This window comes from Haemaphysalis longicornis, unplaced genomic scaffold, assembly GCF_048455015.1.
Source record: "Haemaphysalis longicornis isolate Haplotype H1 unplaced genomic scaffold, Haemaphysalis longicornis Haplotype H1 scaffold_16, whole genome shotgun sequence".
NCBI lineage: Eukaryota > Metazoa > Arthropoda > Arachnida > Ixodida > Ixodidae > Haemaphysalis > Haemaphysalis longicornis.
This window is the reverse complement of record NW_027526266.1, coordinates 8,738,426-8,759,749: the sequence shown is the minus strand read 5'-3', so window position 1 is coordinate 8,759,749 and position 21,324 is coordinate 8,738,426. Positions and strand designations below refer to the sequence as shown.

Sequence of the window (21,324 nt, the reverse complement as noted above, 5' to 3'; positions counted from 1 at the left end):
AGGCGCGGATTATCCTGTACCGTAATTCTCAAAAATAGAATAAAAAGAAGAAAACACAGAAGAAATAAGTTCGACAGAAAAAAGGAATCACATGAAAGGCAATAGGACCACAAAGGAATTGCCCTGCCCAAGGCCTGCAGCAGTAATTGTGGAATCTTTAAGAATCTCTAGAATTTTTAGTAGTATAGAATCTTAAAATAACAAGCTAAGCGCGCTTACGCAATCGTGTATATGTAAAACATACAAGCGAGTCGGGCAACCCTATCACTCGAAGTAAACGAGCAAGAAGGGCAAAGAAGGACTTGTAAAAAAGATAACGAAAGTTGGTACTACCGGCGACCACTTTACCAAAGGGCCCCATTCTTCTGCAGCTGGTTTTTACGGCGCGGTAAGCAGACAAGCGAATACTTTATCGGCAGCTCTAAACCGCTGTCGCTAATGGAAGTACTGATAGGCATAAAGAAAAAGGGGGCAATCACACGGTCTATGTAAAAGCACCATCACCTTCCTCCAACACAGCTATTGTGCCGCAGAGTTGTGGCTGGTAAACCGACGACATACACGGACAGAATACATGAGAATACAACAAATAAACGACACACACGGCATAACATATGCAGGATAGAATAGCTTGAAATACACTGCAATGCTTTCACATTCACACAAGCAAACACCCGTAACTGTTTTTTTTTTTGTGTACGGCTATGTGGATTTGCAAAGCGCATACACTACATTGTGTGGCAAAAGTGCTCATTATTACCAGTATTAAAAGTAACAAATGCATATACAAACCCAGGAAACGGTTGTTTGAAGGACCGTCTCCCACGGAATAATGATTACTGGACACGTCGCCCTCTGCACTACTACAAGTGCAGCCTCTGGATCCGTGAGGAAATTGAATTCAGAACCTGGAAGGATGTTTCCTCGACCTGTGCAAAGTAATAAATTCGGTGAGCTTTAAATCAGATTACACACAAAACAACAAGATTACGAATAACTTCAGTGTACATAAAAAGTGAATGGTTGCAATCATATAAATCTGGGTTGGCTATATCAAGATATATTTATCAGCTTATAGTTTGAGCTCTTGGTTGCGCCATCCGTTCATAGAAAAAAATGCCAAGAAATTGCCGAGCGGACGTCCACACCTGGGGGATTAGCGAAGAAGCGGGCGTAAGGAGAACTAAAGCTACCGGTACACAAAACTGCACAAAATAACTTTGAATATTTCAATGAAGAGCACAGAATAACACGCTATGATTGGTGAAAAATTTTGAAAGTAGATATTTGAACAAAAGTATGACGTGTCCGAACAGGAAAAGAAAATTAAGGAAGCTCAAACCAATCTAAAAGACTTGAAAGTAGCGAAGCTGTACCTAACACTAGCTTTTTTCCTCTTGTTCCCCTCAAGGCGTTGCTTAAGCTTCACCGCAGTACGAGGGACAACAGCCGGCTGTTCGTCTTCCTCATCGCACACGGTTCTGGGCCATACGTGGCCTTCCTTCGTGGCGCGCGCTTTTCGCTGGGGCAGCGGTTTCCTTGCCTGTCTCCGTCACGACCCGCGCACGTCTCCTTTCTCTCCTCGTTTATTTCTCCACTGCCGCCTATCTCTCTGAGTTATCGGGCCGCTGCTCCGTGCCTGGCGCTTGCTGAAGGGGGTGTGGTTTGACGTTTAGCGCTCAAAGGCAAAACTGGTCACCCCGCAAACACTGCCCGAAGTAGCGTAGTGTAGCTTGCGCTACAAGAAAAGCTAACGGGCAGGCCCCTAGGCTCAGGTACGTATCCAGGCTTGCAGGTGGGCTTGTGCCAAGTGAAGGGCTGGCAAAAAACAGAATGTCCACGTGGCGGATTGGCAAGAAGTCGGAAGTAAGGCGGACTAACGCGCCTGCTACACAAAACGGTAAGTTTGAGGCTTACGGATTCGAATGAATAAAGTCCGTGTAGTTATAGGGGAAAATTGGTGAAAAATTGAGAGGTTCAAGTTGGAACAAATGACTGTGCTTTTTGGACTGCAAAAAAATACAAGACGTGCTTCGTCCAGCGGAGAAAATTGTAATTCTTGTTTCCCAAACGTACTATTTTTCGCACTTATCCGTGCATGTTTCACAAGAATTTTCGCCAAATTGCCATGCATTTTCTTTTTGCAGATTACAGGTTTTTACTTGGATTCTTAAACGATTTTGGGTGTTAGCCAGCGCCACCTATGACAAACAGTTTCAGCGTGAAACGAATTCCTCTACATCCGCCGTTCAGCAGCGTTTGACTATGCATGTAATGTTTTGTACCAAACAGCAGGCTAATTTTGCATGCTAATGCTGTAAGCTAGAATTTTTGATACGAAAAAGATCAAGGCATTGTTGGGTATTTGACGATTTTGATTGAGTTTGATTCAGTACTAAGCCAAAGTTTTAACGGAATACATAAACTGCGCATTTCGCCTACTGGCGCGTTCTCCTGTGTTTGAACAGCGCTGTGTTTCGGCGTAGCCTCGAACTGGGGCCGCAAATACCTTTGGATTTGAATATGAAACTCACCACCATGGTGGTACGCAAAGTCTCGCGGGCCAGACTGTTGCGATTACGTGTCTTAACGTCGCCCACCAACGAGAAATCAGCTCTGAGTCGCCGTTTGATGCGGGGTCCGGATTACTGACATTGTTTCCCTTTTTAATACTAAACTCCTAAAATTTCTTGCATTCATTAAAGATCCACATTTTGTCTTGTGGTAAAAATTATAGCCCAAAATACCCGAAGAAAGGAAATTCCCAGAAAAGAACAAAATTCCCGCGCGGAACAGCGCTGCTTCCAGTAACGTATTCTTTTCTTACCTTCTGTAATTTCAATGTACATGTAGTATTGTGGCTGCTTTTATATTCTCAATCACGTAGGTTGCAGTGCTCATTGCTTCTAGAAATGTTTACATTATATTACTTCAATATTCATCACTAGTGTTATACAACACGTACTTTGTAATGATCCTCACTGTTTTCCGTCTTGTAGGTGGCGCTGCGGCAAACGTCGTACTGCTAATATATTTTGACCACTTCACCAAATTTTGTGTACACGTCTCTTTTGACACCTATGTGTTCCAGAATTTCTGAAATCTATTGTCGCACCAATAGTTCCTTTGTTTCGTATTATGCTTTACTAGTCATTTTCTGGCTTAGTATTTTTAAGCTTCGACTGCTGGCTATGGTGAAGTGCTTAGGCTACCTACCATTGCGCATGTCTGCGCTATCTTGACTTTCATTTGTTCATACTGCAACGTCCTTCCGAAGCACTATCAACCAATCGACTCAACAAATCAATCCAACATTTTAATTTCCTTTGGAAAGAAGGAGTACGGAGAAGAAAAAAAAGCCCCGACCCCGTTACAAGTTAGCAAACAGAACCATGATGGTCAGCCATGAGCAATGAGTACAAATAAATTGACAAGTGTTACATAGCATCGAGTAATACAAAAAATTGCAACAACGCTAAACAGTACAGAAAAGTTCATCGGTATAGTCATGAAGTGACGTGAACATTAAAAACCGCAATTTGAAAGATAAGGGAATAAAGTTCGAGGCATGTACTATTCCAGAGATAAAACCAGCTGGGCGAAGCATTTGATGAGATAGTTTGGATTATACGACGGATCAAAATCTTCTTAATTTAAATAAAGATAGCAAGGAAGGTAGCTTGTAAGACAGAGATTTTTCATCATGAGTTTTTCTAGGTGCGGGTACTGCAATAATGTCACTGTGCCCGGTTAGACGAACACGTAAGTTTCCTAGTATGGTATCGGTGCCATACCTAAAAGTAGTGTTGTACTACAACATCGACCGATAATCGTACAAACAAAACACGGAAAGAATTTCGTACGGTGGAAACAGATTTTTGTAGAAGTATATTGCACGGTAGCAATATGACGTATGACACTTTTCTGCAGTAAATACAGCTTCCGCAAATTTGTGATACCACTAGTACATCACACAATGCTCAGTACTGCAAGAGAGATGATATCAATGCATTGTGAATAAGAATTTTGTTCTTTGTAGGGAGATTGCCTCTCATACGTGCAAGGACACTAATTGCGGATGACAACTTTGAATGCAAGAAATATACTCCAAGAGTACTAACTGAATCCGCCATCTTTAACTGCTGAGGGGCGAGAAATAAATTCAGCTTTTTTTTCAAGGTTCTTCCTTTAGCCGCGTACAAGATAACGCGTCTTTTCCAAGGGTCAATTTTTAAAGAATTTACCGAGACCCAAAAACCTCGGCCAGATAGTGTTTGGTTGGCCTTCACTTCTATCTCTGTTTCCGAATTTTCTCCAATTCTCTGTTTCCGAATTGTCCTGTCATCAGCATATGAAACAAATGCGGCGTTGTCTGTGCATTGTACAATGTCATTTATGTATCTGAAAAATAAAATTGGCCTAAGAACGCTTCCTTGCAGAAAAACCTTGAACAACCAGCGTCCTCGGACAACTTACACTTATCACGATGCATCCGGCTCTTTAATAAAGAGCTTTGGCCACTTCATTTATAGCGTCGCCATTTGTATCTCAAATTAACCTTGTATTGCCCCTCAATTTCCGCTTATCGCGTCTTGTGATAGTCCTTTTTTCCTCAACACTCTAGGTAAAGGCTTCGATGGTGAAGCATGTAGAAATCAGTTACATTTTGTGTAAAGGCACTCTTCATCTTTGCACAAAGCCGGCTTCGATTTCGGATATATATTTGAGATTTTCACATTCCACTTTGAATATTTAGTATTTCTGGTTTTGATATAAGAATTTCTCGTCGTAACGTGTTCGAAAGTACACGTTTTACATGCCACTGGATCTCATTCACTCGCCTTGTCCCTCCATACGGCGTTGTTGTTGTCCGTCCACTCCCCTCCCCCATTCTTATCGCCACGCGAATTGCGCTCTCCGCCGCTCACCCCCTCACCTCTCCGATAGCGAACACTCTCTCGCAAGGGCCATCGGATTGGATTCGATTGGGTTGGCTTGGCTTGGCCTCCAAGTTTCTGCCCAGTAGGTGAGTACCGGTAACATGCAGCTGTGATAAACTTTCTTCTTCAGGGACAATAGTAGGCTGCCATTCAATATCAGAGAATGTCTGCCGTATGCACTCCACCCCATTCTTATCCTTCTAATTATCTCTGCCTCATAATAGGGATCCGGGGTCACAACCTGGTCTAAGTACATATATTCGCTTACCGCTTCCACTGCCTTGCCTCCTATCTCAAACCGCTGTGCTGTCCCTAGTTTATCGATCACTTCTATGGTTTTCCGCAGAATATTTTCAGGCATTTGGTTCTACTCTGTTTGTCCAGTGCGGAAAGCATGCTTTGCAATTCGTCATCCAAGTTTTTTGGCAAGGCAACGTCATGAGCAAATCTGAGGTTACTGAAGAATTCTCCAATAACCATTACTCCCACCTGTTCTTAATCCACGTTTCTTAATACTTCTAAACATGCTGTGAATAAAATTGGAGAGATCGTGTCTCCTTGTCTGACGCCCTTCCTTATACGTGTTTTAGTGCTCTCTTTATGAATGATGATGGTAGCTGTGGATTCATTGTAGATATCCTCCAGTATTATTACATCATGCTCGTCTACACCCTGATTCTGTAATGTCTTAATTACTGCTGAAGTTTCGACAGAGTCAAATGCTTTCACATAATCTATGAAGGCTACATATATAGGGGCTCAGTATGCGTTGTCGACTTCTCTATCACCTGATTGATCGTGTTAATATGGTTCATTGTTCAATAGAATATACTAAACCCCGCTTGCTCTTTCGGTTTACTGAAATATAATGTGGGACAAATTCTGTTTACGATTACCTTGGTAAGCACCTTTTAGACGACTGACAGTAAGCCTATCAGCCTGTAATTTTTAAGTCCTTCATGTCACCGTTCTTATGACTTATGATGATGTTCGCGTTATTCCAAGATTTCGGTACACTTGTGGTCATTAGGAATTGCGTATACAGGTTTTCGAGTATTTCAAACATAATTTCGCCGCCATCCTTCAAGAGGTCTGCTGTTATCTGATCGTAACCAGGTGCTTCGCCCCCTTTCAATTCTTTCAAAGCCCTTCTTACTTCTTCGGTCTTTACTGGTGGGATGTCCATCTCCTCTGAACTCCTTTCTCGTCCGGCATTATTCTGGATGTCCCAGCTACGGTACAAATCCCTAAAGAACTCCTCAGCTACTGTGACTTTTTTATCACTATTTGTGATTACACTGCCTTGCTTTTCTTCAAGTGCATACATCTGATTTTTCCCCGCGCCAAGACGCCTTGTCACTGCCTTAAGGCCACCTCCGTTCTTTACAGCGTATTCGATCCTCTCCATACTATACTTCCGAATGTTACCTGTTTACGCGTATTGAATAACTTCGAAAGCTCCGCTAGTTCTATTCTGTCAGCTGGGGTGGAGATTGTCATGGTTTGCCGTTTTATAATTAGATCTTTTGTTTCCTGGGTAAGTTTATTGCCGGTATCCTGTCTAGCCATCGTGACCTGACTTCTACTGCACACTCCGTGATAATGCGTGTAATGTTGTCGCTGGCTTCCTGTGTCGTAAACTCTGTTTCCTCGTTAAGAGCTGAATATTGGTTCTGGGGCACGGCCCTGAATTCTTCTACTTTACGTCTTACTTTTATCTCATTATCGGCCTTTTTTGTACTAGCTTCTTAAGGTCCCTCCTGAAATCTAGCCTAATTCGAGATCTTACCATACGGTGGTCACTACACCTTACCCTTCCGAGCACTTCCACATCCTTCACGACGACAGGGTTATCCCATAATATGAAGTCTTTTCATTTTTGTGCTCCCGATTCGGGCTCCTCCACGTATACTTCAGGCTCTCCCGTTTGCAAAAGAAGGTATTAATTATGCATGGTCGTCGTGGCTGGATAAGGGCGCATATCTCTGTACCACCTTGAGTTTGTACCTTTTATTGAACCTAATTACAAGACCTGCTGCCCTTTCGTTAATGCTGGAGAATTCTTCTATGTTCCCAGCTATGCTTTTATTGACTAGATATTCCACTTCCAGTACTCTTCTCTCTTTTAGACCGTGTAACAAAGGACGTGTCCATTTTTCAGCACTGTAAGGGCTTCACCTGTCCTCCTAACCTCACTGAGCCCCAGGACAACCAATTTAATGCCCTTTTATTCCTCGAACAACACCTGTAGATTCTCTTCACTAGATAAGGTTCTCCTGTTAAAGGTTGCCAGGTTCAGATTGCAATGGCGGCTTGTACGGGTCTAGGTACTCTTAGCACCCTCTGATGCGTCACACGTCTGACCGCCGCCATGGTCAATTTCTACGCAGCCAATGGAGACTGAGGGCCGTGGGTTACTTGGCGCATTCATGGAAGGTTGTGGTCGTTACTACACGAGGGTGGCCAATCCTGCTCTATTGAGGGAGTGCATTATCGGCAATGGTCACTGTGTTCAGGCCGCATCACAAGCCCCATTCAGCAATTCTATATACGCGGATTTTTTTTCAATCCGGTGTGAAATTTCCGGCACCGGGATTCGAACCACGGTCCTTCTGCACGAGAGGCGGATGTTTTACCTCTACGCCCCACTTGCCACTAAGCGCGATAAAATTCACCGTGAATCTCACGTCACCCACAGCGGATTCGGGTACAGTTTTAAGATGGTATAGTCGTGTTGTTATTGTTTGATTTATGAGCCGCTTGAGTGAGTTATTTAGAAAGTGTTTCATGTTGTTTGATACTAACTAATATGACGTTCATTCGCAATGTCTTCTGTCTGTAGACGAGGAGCACTGGTTGAAGCTTTGTGCTGCAACTTCGCGTCTAGCAGTAAGAAAGATATAAAACTTACCGCACTTATTCCCGCCCAGAATATATATTGCCTTCAGCTTCTCAGTCAGACTTGGTTCCACGAGAAGGGCGATAGCAAGGTTTGTCAACGGTGCTAGCATCATCAGTGTCAAAGAGCAATCGGAGCGGTTTTTGATCAGTTCCATCATTTTACGGTAACCGTAAGTATTTGGATCTTCGGCGCTATTGTTTCCCATGGGGTACTTGGAGCTGACATTTCCGAAATTGTCAGCACCAAAGTACACTTCTTCGTATTCCCAATGGCCATCAATCGGACGGTCAGCACCTTTGTATACAGGAATCTGTAAAAAAAACATTAAAGAACTTTTGAATTGATTTGGCCCTACATTTATTTGCAGTTTTGTGTTTCTTTTTTTAAAAACCCTGGCGTCTTCAGTTACACTGCTTGCCTAAACCGCAATCGTCTTCAGAGTGACTTGCATAAATGTTAGGAGTGCTCGAACGACTGCAGACCACCAAAAGTATAAACTGATCACCGTACCTGGCGTCTTCAGTTACACTGCTTGCCTAAACCGCAATCGTCTTCAGAGTGACTTGCATAAATGTTAGGAGTGCTCGAACGACTGCAGACCACCAAAAGTATAAACTGATCACCGTACCTGGCGTTTTCAGTTACACTGCTTGCCTAAACCGCAATCGTCTTCACAGTGACTTGCATAAATGTTAGGAGTGCTCGAACGACTGCAGACCACCAAAAGTATAAACTGATCACGGTACCTGGCGTCTTCAGTTACACTGGTTGCATAAACTGCAATCGTCTTCACAGTGACTTGCATAAATGTTAGGAGTGCTCGAACGACTGCAGACCACCAAAAGTATAAACTGATTACAGTAAGGTGTTTTGTTATAGAAGAAAATGGCGCAAACGTTTCAACTAAGTGCAAAGAGCCAATAGCTGCCGCAAGGGAACCGCGGAAATAATGAAAATCGAGTGTAAGGGACATTTGCCAATTTTAGGTAAAATTTGTGAAAAGACGACGAAGGAAAAGAGCTCCACTCACCTTGGTTTGGTTAAGTACACGAAGGGCTCTGAGGGTGTTATTATAGGCATTTGACAGGTTGGTGTTGCCTGCTACGACAGTGATAACCTCTATCGAAACATTCTCTGAAGTCACAGCCAAAGCAAGTGCCATAGCATCGTCGACACCAGTATCAACATCAACTAATAAGATTAAGGAATCGGAGCGTTTAGAAGACACGTAATTGTCACTATTACCAGCAACAAAGTTGCAGAATATACCTAAATATATGAAATATACACAAGACATCTTTCAATAATTTCTAGTACAACACGCCAATAACAACCGTTCATGGGGCAATAACCGCGCTGCCACTCTTCCTTCCTCCCACTAGCGCGTATAAATTTAAGATCATCAGGCAACTACAACAACGCCGGTGTAGTCCTCGCGAATTTTTTTTTTAATACTTTATTATTTCGGCACTCACGTCAGCAACAAAAGGTGTGGAATATTTTATTTTCGGCAAGGCGAAGATATGAATACCAAATTTTGCGGGAGGATGGGTAAGGTAAAAAAAAAACTTCCTAGACACTTTTGACACTCCTGACGCGCAGATGCCAATTTAGAATCTGCCCCGACATTTTCTTACGCCAGCCTCGGGTTGTTATTTCAAAAAAATGTATGAAGCAAAAGTGGGTGCGACAATCGTGAACTTTAGGACCAATGACTTGGATGCTATCCAAAGCATTCCTGCGACCCTTATGCTGTCCTACGATATTAAAAAAAAGCCATAGTACTTCCTATCGAAGAAAACTGCTAAAATGCCTCTTACCTCCAACATCGTATCTGCGCGACTTCTTTTTACGCCTGTCGTCTCCTTCAGTTTTTACCATACCGCAAATTATTCGGAACTAAGTAAAAAGAAGCAACAAATCTGTGGCAGGGGACATGGCACGGTTCGCACAGGACCGCCTGATCGTGGGCTTAGGTGCCAACACGTCCTCATATTTAGCAGGGCAAAGGCTCTCCACTGTGCCAGAATTCTTCGAACTCCTTCTGGTCTCTTGAGAAAAATGCGGTTTCACCGAGGTCAGCAGCGTACAAACACACATAGAACGGTACATAATAAACCGAGTGCGATAAACAAAAATACTAGGCATGCCTTTCTCAACCGATGAATTGAACACACTCCCAATCGACTAAGTCAAACAATAGAGTCCGCTATAACACGCTACAACTGGCTAACAAAGCAAGAACCAAAAAAGCTGGCTCACTAAGCGTGGTTTAGGCCTTCCCAATCTCTCCCATAGATTAGGCCCCTTCATACCCCACACAACGAAACAAATACTAAACAAAGTTGCGTGCTCATAATGTTTAACAAAAAGTCCGTTTATCATAGATAAGAACAGCGACCTCAAGTGTGATTTATCTGGTAATCGACAATAGTCTTCAAACTTACAACAGGGCATCTGTAAAACCATCACCTACCATTCTACCTGAATGAGCGCCTGTTTTTTCGCTTCTTCTACGAATATCCTCTGCAGATTGCTTCGGCCGTCAAGCACATGAAGACAGTCCACCAGCGCAACAAAGTTAACGTACCACTAGCACAACGCACTGCGAATCTTTACAAATATACGAATAAAAAAATTCCCCGCATTTCCCCGAGGGGAAGAATGTGAAAGTGCGAATGCACGAGTTGAATTTTCGCGGTTCGGTAATGTTAGCGAAAGAGAGATCACACACACACACACAACTACAAAGAAAAAAAGATGCATGTATTCACAGACACCTATTTGTGTTGTCGTTGTACTTGATTGCTAGAGCGGATCTCAGCTTTGAAATTTCGTGTCAGTACTCCTTTAAGCGGGTGCATTAGCCCTTCTCACGCCCGATTCCTGGCCAATCCCCCACGTGGGTATGCGCCATGTCAGCGGCCAGGCAGCGCGCGCCCATCTCCCCCCGTTGCCCAGGAAGACGAGGAGCGCGCGCACCCGCAGCTGTTGCTATGCGGACGGCGGCGGACGCTTCAGGCTCGCTTAAGAGGTGCATTCGCACTTAAAAACGAAGAATGGGCGCTACACGCGCGGTGATGAGTACGCAAGGGTAGAATATACATGAAAGGCGCCCACTACCCCAGTAAGAGAGCGATGATAGCTATCGCTAACACGCGAAAACAACGCATACGCGAGGAACAATCCTGTTGACGAGAGCTACACAAACGACGAAATGGGTCTTGCGTGAGCCATCACATGAACACGTTAGGACTCAGCCGTCGCTAAGCCACGACAGGCCGGCAGTAATTGCAAGAGTTAAACAATTACTACCCAGGACCTGAGCATCGCGCACCTAAATCCCACGAAGATATAGTTTGTACAGTGAGAAACGCCCGGCTCCTTGGTAACGCGAACGCAAATTTCCTCGCCTTACAAAGAACTTTCCCGGTAAGAAACCGAAAGTTAGCGTGGACGCACAATCAATTGTGACGCACAATTGAGAACTACGAGCACACAAAGATATTACAAAAATATTACCTTATTTTAGTTACAAGAAAATAATTCCGCGACAACATAGTGGGAGGGGAAAATATAGACTTAATTACCTTTTGGTATCTCTGTTTTTCAGGGTTTAGCTCACAGAAATGTACATTAAGATATGGCGGAGCCTTTACCTTTACTATTATATAAGTGAGGTAAAAATATAAATATTTATTTTGCTTCATACTCTAGTAAGGTTATATTGACTGTCAGCTTTCTCCTGAAAGAATAATGAAAACCAGAACTAAATATCGTATGACGAAATATAAGATCAAATCAGCATCATGTTAGTTCTAACACCATAGCCTACTGTGTATTGTCCTGAAGAAGGGCTTGCGTTCGGGCTAGTTTGCGCTTGCGCTCGGGCGCGTGTCCTTGTGTACTGTGTTCCTGTTTTTTTTTCTGTGCTTAAGATTAACGTTGTGTATTGTACCATAGGCAAGGACGACGAACCTGCCATGCAGTAACATCAAATATATTGTTGCAAACTTGTGCTCCCCTAATTACTCAAAGAAAGGCGTTGCGGCGAAGCAGGAGTCAACAAAGTGGTGTGCGCGGCTATCTAATATTGCATCAGCCACCCTGAAAGTATTAGGTGCAGAGCACTTTGGGCGCTAACCTTGTCATCCTAGCTCGCTCGCTCAACCCAAGTATATAGAGCACCAAGGCGGCGTCCCGGGGTAACGCTGTTGTTCGCGCCATACCCCAGAGGCTTCGAAAGCCAAGCGGTTCTTATAGCCATAATCGTTCGAAACTCGTGAAACGCTGGCGCTTGTCATATATCTTCCCGTTGTTTAGCACAAAGAACACTATTGGTAAATTTGAGGGAAAATATACATAATTAAACGGCAGCGCCGGCGTTCCTTTAGTTAATGACGCCCGCTGGGTTGGTTCTTACGATAGTAAACCCAAAAGGTGGCAGGGTAACGCCGGCACGTGCGGGGAGAAAAGCACAAAGAGAACAGAACTCGCGCTGGAGCAAGTTTAGGCAGGGGGCTCGCGAGCACTGTGAAGGCGGGAAATTTTATTTGCCTGGGGTGGTAGCAGTAAGCGGATAACGGCGGTACAGCCCATTATGGTGAACCACTGTTCTGCACTTCCGACAGCTTTCAGATTGGGTAGAACTGCTTTAATGTTTTATCTATCGGCGCGATTGTTTCTCGAAACATCGAATTGCGACGCCAGCACTGGAGATCAAACAAGATTATTCTAGGCGAGTGACCAGACACTCTCTAATCAAAATAAAATAGCCCGTGCGGTATTGAAAAGAAATTAGCGGATACACACACTTGGTCCGGTTCTGGTTCAAAAACTATGAGAGCTCCCTAGAGTTTTGGAACGATTTCCGAACACAATTTTTAACGACGTTCACCACGGTTGTGCGAAAAGAACGGGCCGAAGTCTTGCTGCAGACGCGGACACAACACCCTAACGAAAGTGTTGTTGTGTTCGTCGAAGAGATGAAGGGGCTCTCAGGCGTGCTGACCCCTGCATGGCGGAAGAAGAGAAGTTCCGCTTCTTAATGCGTGGAGTGAAGGAGAAATTGTTTGCTGGACTTGTCCGCAACCTGCCCAAAACCGTAGCCGAATTTGTGCCCTGAGCCAGTACAATTGAGAAGGCTCTTGAAATGCGTGCTAAGCAGTAAGACCGCAACGTTGTTGGCGAGGCCAATGTGAACTACGTCGACAGCATGCTGATTCCGGCAGACAGCCTACGTGAGACTATCCGCGCAATAGTGAGGGAGGAGCTGCGGAAACTTCTCCACACACCACCGCAGCCGCAAGTCGCTTCCCTTATCGATGTGATTAGGGAAGAAGTGCAGCAAGCGCTGGGAACATCAACTACGTCAAAAGCACCCCGCGATCCGCAAGCCATGTCCTACGCGGCTGCTGTTCGCCGATCTCGCTCAACTGCGCCCTACCATTACGAAACTCCATACCGTCCCCCCCCTGTCGCCGGCCCGGCCACCTGCCGTGCAACCACCCGCACCAAGGACGACCGAGGTGTGGCGAACGCCCGGTAATCGACCGCTCTGTTACCAGTGCGGAAAGGCCGACCACATCTACTGTCGCTGCCCCTACAAGAGGCTCGGTTTGCGAGGCTTCTCCGTCGACGGACCACGCCCCCGACCTGGACAGCGCCCTACTGAGATCGAAGACTACCTGTCCAACACCAACCGAGGACCAGCCCGATTCAACCGTTCACCGTCGCCCTACCCGTACCAGTCGCCAAATCACCGCAGCCCTGCTGACTTCTCATGTGGAAGGTCCCCCAGCCCACGCGGGTGAAACTAAAAGCAGCAACTTCTGCTGGTAAAGTTGCAGGACCACGGGCAAATGAAAACCCTCCAACGACGCAGCCACTCGCTCAAGACTATGATTAACGACATGCCTTCAGTCGGACGACAGAATCTAACCCTGACGTGACTTCCGAACACGACGACAGCAAAACGGCGCAACGCGTACCCGACGCGACCGAACCTGCCGCTGAGAATACGACGAAGACGACGACGCATAGTGCTCGACCGTCAACACGTACAAGCAGAGATACTACGCTACGACGCACCCGGAATTCGAGGAATTCGGCATTCGACGTTCAGACGTCCATTGACGGCTTTGATGTAGTCGCTCTCATATACACGGGAGCCGACTACTCATTAATGAGCGGGCCATTTGCGTCTTATGACCAGTTGGTGCGCTCCGCAAATACGCACAGGAGGAGGCAACCTCGTGACGCCAAATGGAACGATCACATCGCGCGTCACCGTAGACGGCACAACGTACCCTGCGGCTTTCGTCATTCTGCCTAGCTGCTCCCTCGGCGTAATTCTCGAAATGGATGTTTGACGCACAACGGTGCAATAATCAATCTGCAGACCAAGTCAATACCGTTTTCCCCCCATCACTCCATGCCGCCGGAACCGAACCCCGAATGTCGTGCTGCTGTAAGGATTGCCGATGATCAAGTCACCCTGCCACCCCGCGCAAGCTTGATGATCGCAGTATACTGTGAAAATGCTGCTCCTGACGTCGACGCTATCGTAGACAGTAATCAAAGGTCTTCTCGACCATGGTGTCTCTGTTGCAAGTGGCATTGCGCGTTTCAGGTAACTCCAGTCCCATGTTTTGGTTACTGATTTCACGGAGGAGTACCAGCATTTAAACAAGGGCATGGCAATTGCATTCCTAGAAGAAACGCAAGAAGCAAGTGATGTGATCGCGGTAGCCAACTTTGAACGCACACCCGTAGAAACCTTCAAGCTTCCGCAACCCTTCGACGTAAATCCGGCGTTACTGCAAGAACAACAGAACAAATTATTGGCTTTGCTGCGTCGCTATATTGAATGCTTTTTGCCGAGCGCAAAACTACGTCAGACACCTCTAGCGAAGCACCAAATAATAACCGAAGATGGAGCCCGACCTACCCGATAGTCACCGTACCGCGTCTCTTCACACGAGCGCGAAGCCATCCGGACTGAAGTCGACGACATGCTCAACGACGACATTATATACCCATCAAAAAGTCCGTGGGCTGCGCCGGTCGTACTCGTGAAGAAAAAGGACGGCACACTGAGGTTCTGCGTTGACTACCGGCGATTGAACAAGATCACCAAAAACGACGTGTACCCTCTGCCACGAATCAACGACGCCCTCGACCACCTCTGCCATGCGAAGTACTTCACATCGATAGATCTGAAGACAGGCTACTGGCAAATTGAAGTGGACGAGAAAGATCGAGAGAAGACTGCATTCATAACCCCGGACGGCATATACGAGTTCAAGGTGATGCCGTTTGGGCTATGCACGGCACCAGCAACGTTTCAAAGAGTCATGGACACTGTGCTAGCTGGCCTGAAGTGGCACACCTTTCTAGTATACCTCAACGACGTTGTGGTATTCGCCCGGACTTTCGAGAAAGAACTTGCAAGATTGAAGTCTGTACTCGATGCCATTCGCACGTCGGGGTTAAAGCAGAAGCCCGAAAAGTGCCGTTTTGCGTACGAGGAGCTCAAGTTTCTGGGCCACGTCGTCAACGCCGCGGGAGTACTACCTGACCAGGCAAAAACTTCGGCCATTGCCAACTTCCTAAGGCCGAAAGACAAGAAGGGTGTGCTAAGATTTCTGGGACTGTGCGCATACTACCGGCGCTTCGTCGCAAACTTCGCACGCCTTGCAGAGCCACTCACACGCTTCACGAAAGATAGCTCCCCTTTTAGCTGATAAAACGACCAAGAAAAAGCATTCTGCGAGCTCCAAAAACGCCTGCAAATCCCGCCTGTGCTGGGTCATTTCGACGAAAACGCCGAAACAGAAATACACAGGGACGCCAGTGATATAGGCTTGGGTGCCGTCCTCGTCCAAAAAAAAAAGCGGTTGCGAAAAGGTAATCGCCTATGACATCCGTGGGCTGTCCAAGGAGACGAAAAACTTCTCTGCCTCTAAGAAAGAGTGCCTGGCAATTATATGGGGGATTTCAAAATTTCGCCCATACGTGTATGGAAGACCGTCCAAGGTTGTGACAGACCACCACGCACTGTGTTGGCTCGCCAATTTGAAGGACCCCTCTAGTCATCTTGGGCGGTGGTGCTTGCGCCTGCAGGAGTTCGATGTTACAGTCCTCTATAAATCCGGCAGGAAACACTCCGACGGTGACAGCCTGTCGCGCGCCTACTTCGACACACCACCACAAGACTCTGATGAAGACAGCGCGTTCTTCGGAATCGTGACGGAGAGCAACCTAGCCGCCCAGCAGCGTGCCGACTCCGACGTACGCGTCATAATCGACTACCTCGAGGGATGCAACGTCGCCGTTCCGAGGACCTTCAAACGCAGCTTACCAGCATTCAGCCTGAGAAACTCCGTCCTCGTGAAGAAGAATTTCAGCCCCCGAACAAGACAGAATTTCCTTCTTGTCATCCCCGAAGACCTTCGTGACAAAAGTTTGGAAGCGTGGTCGACGACCCGTCTTCCGAACATCTCGGCACAGCGCGCACAATTGAAAAAATCAAGGCGAACTACTACTTGCCCCGCCTTATCTCCGACGTCTCCCACTACGTCCGGAGCTGCCGTGACTGCCAGCAACGAAAAACGCCACCGACGAGACCCGCCGGACTTCTGCAGTCGATCTCCGTAACATCGAGGCCCTTCCAACAGATTGGAATGGACCTACTGGGCCTGTTTCCTACGTCACGATCCGATAACAAATTGATTGTCGTAGCAACAGACTACATGACGCGCTATGCGGAGACCGCTGCTCTTCCGAGAGGGACTGCACAGGATGTGGCAAAGTTCTTCATAAACCAGGTTTTGCTGCAACATGGAGCTCCGGAAGTCCTAATCACCGACCGCGGAACAGCCTTTACTACGGAGCTGATGCAAGGAATATTACGCTACAGCAACACGGATCACCGAAGAACGACGGCGTACCACCCCCAAACGAACGGACTAACGGAACGTCTGAACAAGACGATCGCGCATATGCTATCCATGTACGTCGACGTTGAACATAGGACCTAGGACGAAGCGCTCCCGTATGTCGCGTTTGCGTACAACACAGCTATCAAAGAAACCACGCAAATGACACCGTTCGAGCTCGTCTTCGGAAGACCGCCGACTACAATGCTTGACGCTATGCTGCCGCCAGTAGAAGACGAAAACCTTAACGCCGGCGTCCAAGGATGTCTTCAGCGTGCGGAGGAGGCCCGCCAGCTCGCTCGAGTTCGTACAACGGACCAGCAGCTGGTGGATGACAGCCGCTACAGCCTCCGACGCCCATTGGCCGAGTACCACCCAGGGGATCGTCTGTGAGTTTGGACTCCCATCCGACTACGCGGACTGAGTGATAAACTTCTGCGACGGTATTTCGGACCCTACAAGATTCTACGACGTGTTGACTAACTTGCCTACGAAGTGATCCCCGATGGTGACTCCGGCACATCACGAGGACACACGCGGTCCGGAGGCGTCCACGTGGTTCGCTTAAAACCTTCCTACGGACGATGACGAACTTTTATTTTTATTTGTTCGGACTGTCGCTTTTGTTAGCATCGGGTCGATGCACTCTTTGAGGGGGGGGGTACTGCCGCAAACCATGCATTGTGTTTATTTGTGTTTTGCTTTTACCGCCCGGCTCCTCCGTACTGTGTTATCTCTGTGCCAAGGGCAGCGCGTGTTCCACTCTTTCTTTTTGTGCCGCGTGTGTTATCTGTTCTGATAGGAAGAGCATTCCGATCTAACGTGAACACCCCAGAATATTCTTCTTGGATCTAGCATGTTCTAGATGTGAATCGACGGTTCGAGAACCGCGCGGCCGAAAGATAAAAAGCCTGCAGAGCAGAAGCAAGGTTATTCGACTATCCGTAGCTCGCATGCGTAAGTCACTTTGGTGACTGCTACTTCGCCGCCTCGGTATTCTTTGAGTTGTTAGGAGAGCACAAGTTCGCTCCAATAAACTTGTTTTCCTCGAAGACAACTGCGTCATCTGTGGCTTGTTGACAATATGTTCGAGCATTTTGCTACAAACACAACTTAAAGAAATGGGGTATAGTTGTTGAGGGAGTCAGTGTCGCCAGATTTGTGAATGGGTACTATTTTACATATTTTTTATCAGATAGTAACTGCCCTGGTAATAACGACTTGCGAAAAATGTGGTATAGGTATTTTCTTAGTATTGCAGTCGTTCCTTTAGGTACTTTCGAGTTGATGTTGTGGATGGCTGTCGAAGTTGACACTTTATTGTTCGGTATAAGACGTTCAATGCCAGCGACGGCTATATCTATAGGTTGCATTTAGGCCCAATTATATTCAGGAGGAATAGGGACATTAGAGGGACTTTCTGTGGCAAATACAAAACTAAAAAGTCTGTTAAATATGATGGGGAACTCTGCATCTGAAACCAAAGCAACGTGATTAACTTTTAACAAGATTTTGTTAACATTCGAGGCAGGGGATATTTCTTGCCAAATTTTGGGGGGGGATTGGAATTGAGCAAAGATGGAATGTCGAATGAAAACTGTTTACTTTTGGCTGCAGCTATTGCGTCACAGTACGTTAGTAGATAACTTTTATATTCCTGCCATGTTTCCTGCGTGCCGGCGCGGTTTGTCTGTTTGTACAGATGCTTTTTTCTATTTCGCTGTTGTCTAAGAGACTTTGTAAACCATGGATGTGATTTATCAATTTCGATAGTACTACCTGTAAATGTTTGCTTACCGCTTCTGTTATTTTATCTTTGAAACTTGGCCACTTTTCTTCAATATTCCGGACACCAAAGGAGGGTAGAAAAATATGGTAAAATATTTCTAGCTCAGCATTGATAAGGTCAATATTTTCTCCTATATATTCCTGCATTTGTTTAGTGCAATTGCCTGTAATAGGTAAAGGCACTTTAATGGTAACTTGGAGTAGATTATTGTCAGAGAGACCATGAAGGTTAGACATCGAGCTAATGGTTTCAGGGGCTGACGTAAAAACTAGATCTAATAGGTTTGGTCCACGAGTAGGTTGCCGGACAATTTTTGAAACTTTTAAATCTAGAGAAAGGTTGAGGAATTTTATGTAAGTTTAGGAGCAGGATGATAGTGTAGTGTAGTTACTGTCCGGAAAATTAAAATCACCGAGAAGGTAAATGAAATCGGGAGAACACAGCTCATTGGCTTCAGTGATGCAGCTTCTAAGGTTTTCTACGAAGGAATGGTTAGAGTCGGGTGGGTGATAGCAAACTCCTATCAGTATCTTTCCTGAACGCGTGTAGCATGTGGCCCAAACTATCCCTAGCGGCTGATCAAAATAAACGGCATTGGATGCAATACTAACCCTTATAGCCAGCAAAACACCACCTCCTTTTCGGTTAGCGCCCTCTCTGCGATACATGTTGCATGTATTTTAATCAATCAGAATTTCTGGGTCAAGGATGTGCGGGCAGAACCAAGTTTTGGTGGGCAGAGCCACGTTTCGGCAGAGTCCAAGTGCCGGTGCAACTGTCTTCTAAGAAAAATCTGACATGGTGGCGTTTTGGCAGTAAGCTACAGATGGTTGTGTATGCAAGTGTAATTAACGGTGTGGTGACACAAGGGGTATTGTTCTGGCGCGTATGGTGTGACGAGGCTCGATTTAGCTATGCCGGAGGTGATGTGACAGATGGCGTGACGGGTGGAGGGAGTGGGTGAAACACTGTACTGGCAGATGGTGTACCGAAAGGAACAGCTAAGGGGACAACAGAATCTGTTGCGCTATCATATATGCATGTTTCGTTAACTACACGCAGCTTGTCGACGGACAGTTTCCACGATTTTATTAGCGCCTTGCTGAATTCAAGCAATTTTCCTTGCTTATATAGTTGGTAAGGAAAAGTCTTCGCTGATAGAGATGGTTGTCCCCTTCAATTTACGGGCTTGGGAAAGAATGGTTGTTTTGTCTTTGAAAAAAAGTCATTTTAGCAATTATAGGCCTATTCTTATCTGCATAGATCCGACCTATTTTGTGCACACGCTCAAACTGCTCTCCAGTGACAGCAACCTTAAATTTGTCTGCACAAAACCCGACAACTTTCTTTTCGGACGCAGTGAGAGCGCCGTAGCCTATTTTCGGAGTCTTTACACCTTGACGTCATTTTGTGTTGTTGATCGGCGACATCGATCGTTGTTCTATTTTGCGGTATCATGGAAGTGCCCAAAAAGGAGGGGCTTGATTACAGATTAGGAGCTGTTTCAGAAATGCTCTTGATATCATTTCTAATCGTTTCCTGGGTGCTGGGTGTGCTTAAGCGTCCTTACGTCGGCCAAAACTGAAAAAAGTCCTGTTTTGAGCTTGTGAATGGCTGCCAAAGTGTAATCAAACGCTTCTGTTTCCGCTTTGCTCATTGGGCCCGAGTTTGCCTGAGCATCGCCGCACAGTAACAACACAATGTTTAACAGGCGACAGGCGAATCCAGAGTACACCGTTATCACCGTTTTCTTAGCAACAATCAGAAACAATACAGTCAATTGTTTCACGTTTTTTGCATAATTGACCGCTAGGTGTTTATGGGTGCACATAAAATCCTTTTTTCTGCAGCCAGGGTTTTACCGGTAGCTTGCCGGTATGAAGTTTGAAGAAGAAAGATTTGACGGATGAACGTACTGGCATTCGTTTCACTCTTTTTAGAACATCTTTTCCTGAACCTACTGCATACAACTGACGATAAACCGGAACAGGTAGACACGCATTAATCATATCTTTGTAGAAACAATTCAGTGGTACAATACTCCAATACTCCGAGGAAAACCTAGCACTCAAAAGCTTAAAAGCATCAAAGACTTCACGCAAGAACCCACGCAGTCGAAGACATCAGGTTTCACAAGTTGAAACTACATAGTCTGGAATGCCATGACGTATCGGTTGAATTATTGATTGATTGTGGTTTTTAACGCGCCGACCCAACTCAGGCGATGAAGCGCGCCGTTGTGGAGGGCTCCGGATTAATTTTGACCACCTGGAGATCTTTAACGTGTGCTGAAATCTCGAACATATGGGCGTTTTTGCTTTTCGGCTCCATCAGAAAAACGGCCGCCGCGGCCGGGAATCGCAACCGCGAACTTGTGCTGAGCAGCGCAACGCCCTGGCCACTGAGCCACCGTTGTGGGTCAACATGACGCAGTCGGACTTGTATCACAGTATGTAGAAAGCAATATCTCTGCTCTCTCAGGAACGCCACGGGCCAGTCCTGCCGGCGTTGGAAATATGTTATATACAATGTATTACCACTTTACACTTTTATTTAGTTTTAGCATTTCAAGCAGCTTAGGTGACTATTTCTTGTATAGCGCTCGTGCAGTAAGCGTCCACAAAATTTCCACAATATCTCGCATCTAGCAATGGCATCTCTTAGATAGAAAATTATATGCAGATGGAAAAGCTTAAGACGAAAAACATAAGCAGATACGTAGTCACGCTCCTAACCGCTGTGCTTGTTCATAAA

General features: G+C 45.9%; 1 protein-coding gene across 1 annotated transcript; it reads right to left on the bottom strand.

Moving 5' to 3' along the window:
* Nucleotides 1–765: 765 nt before the first annotated feature.
* LOC144166215 (nucleoside hydrolase-like) lies at nt 766–8,013 on the bottom strand. The gene is made up of 2 exons (XM_077695800.1): nt 7,852–8,013; nt 766–929 (listed from the first exon to the last, which is right to left on the bottom strand). The coding sequence occupies exons 1-2, from the start codon at nt 7,997–7,999 to the stop codon at nt 766–768; spliced, it is 312 nt and encodes a 103-aa protein (XP_077551926.1). The 5' UTR covers nt 8,000–8,013.
* Nucleotides 8,014–21,324: the final 13,311 nt, after the last annotated feature.

Excerpts from the sequence above, each read along its gene's own strand:
- LOC144166215 (XM_077695800.1), bottom strand. The coding sequence starts at position 7,999 with ATGATGGAACTGATCAAAAACCGCTCCGATTGCTCTTTGACACTGATG. Across the intron at positions 930-7,851 it reads TCTGGGCGGGAATAAGTGCG|GTCGAGGAAACATCCTTCCA; the intron begins GTAAGTTTTATA and ends TACTTTGCACAG.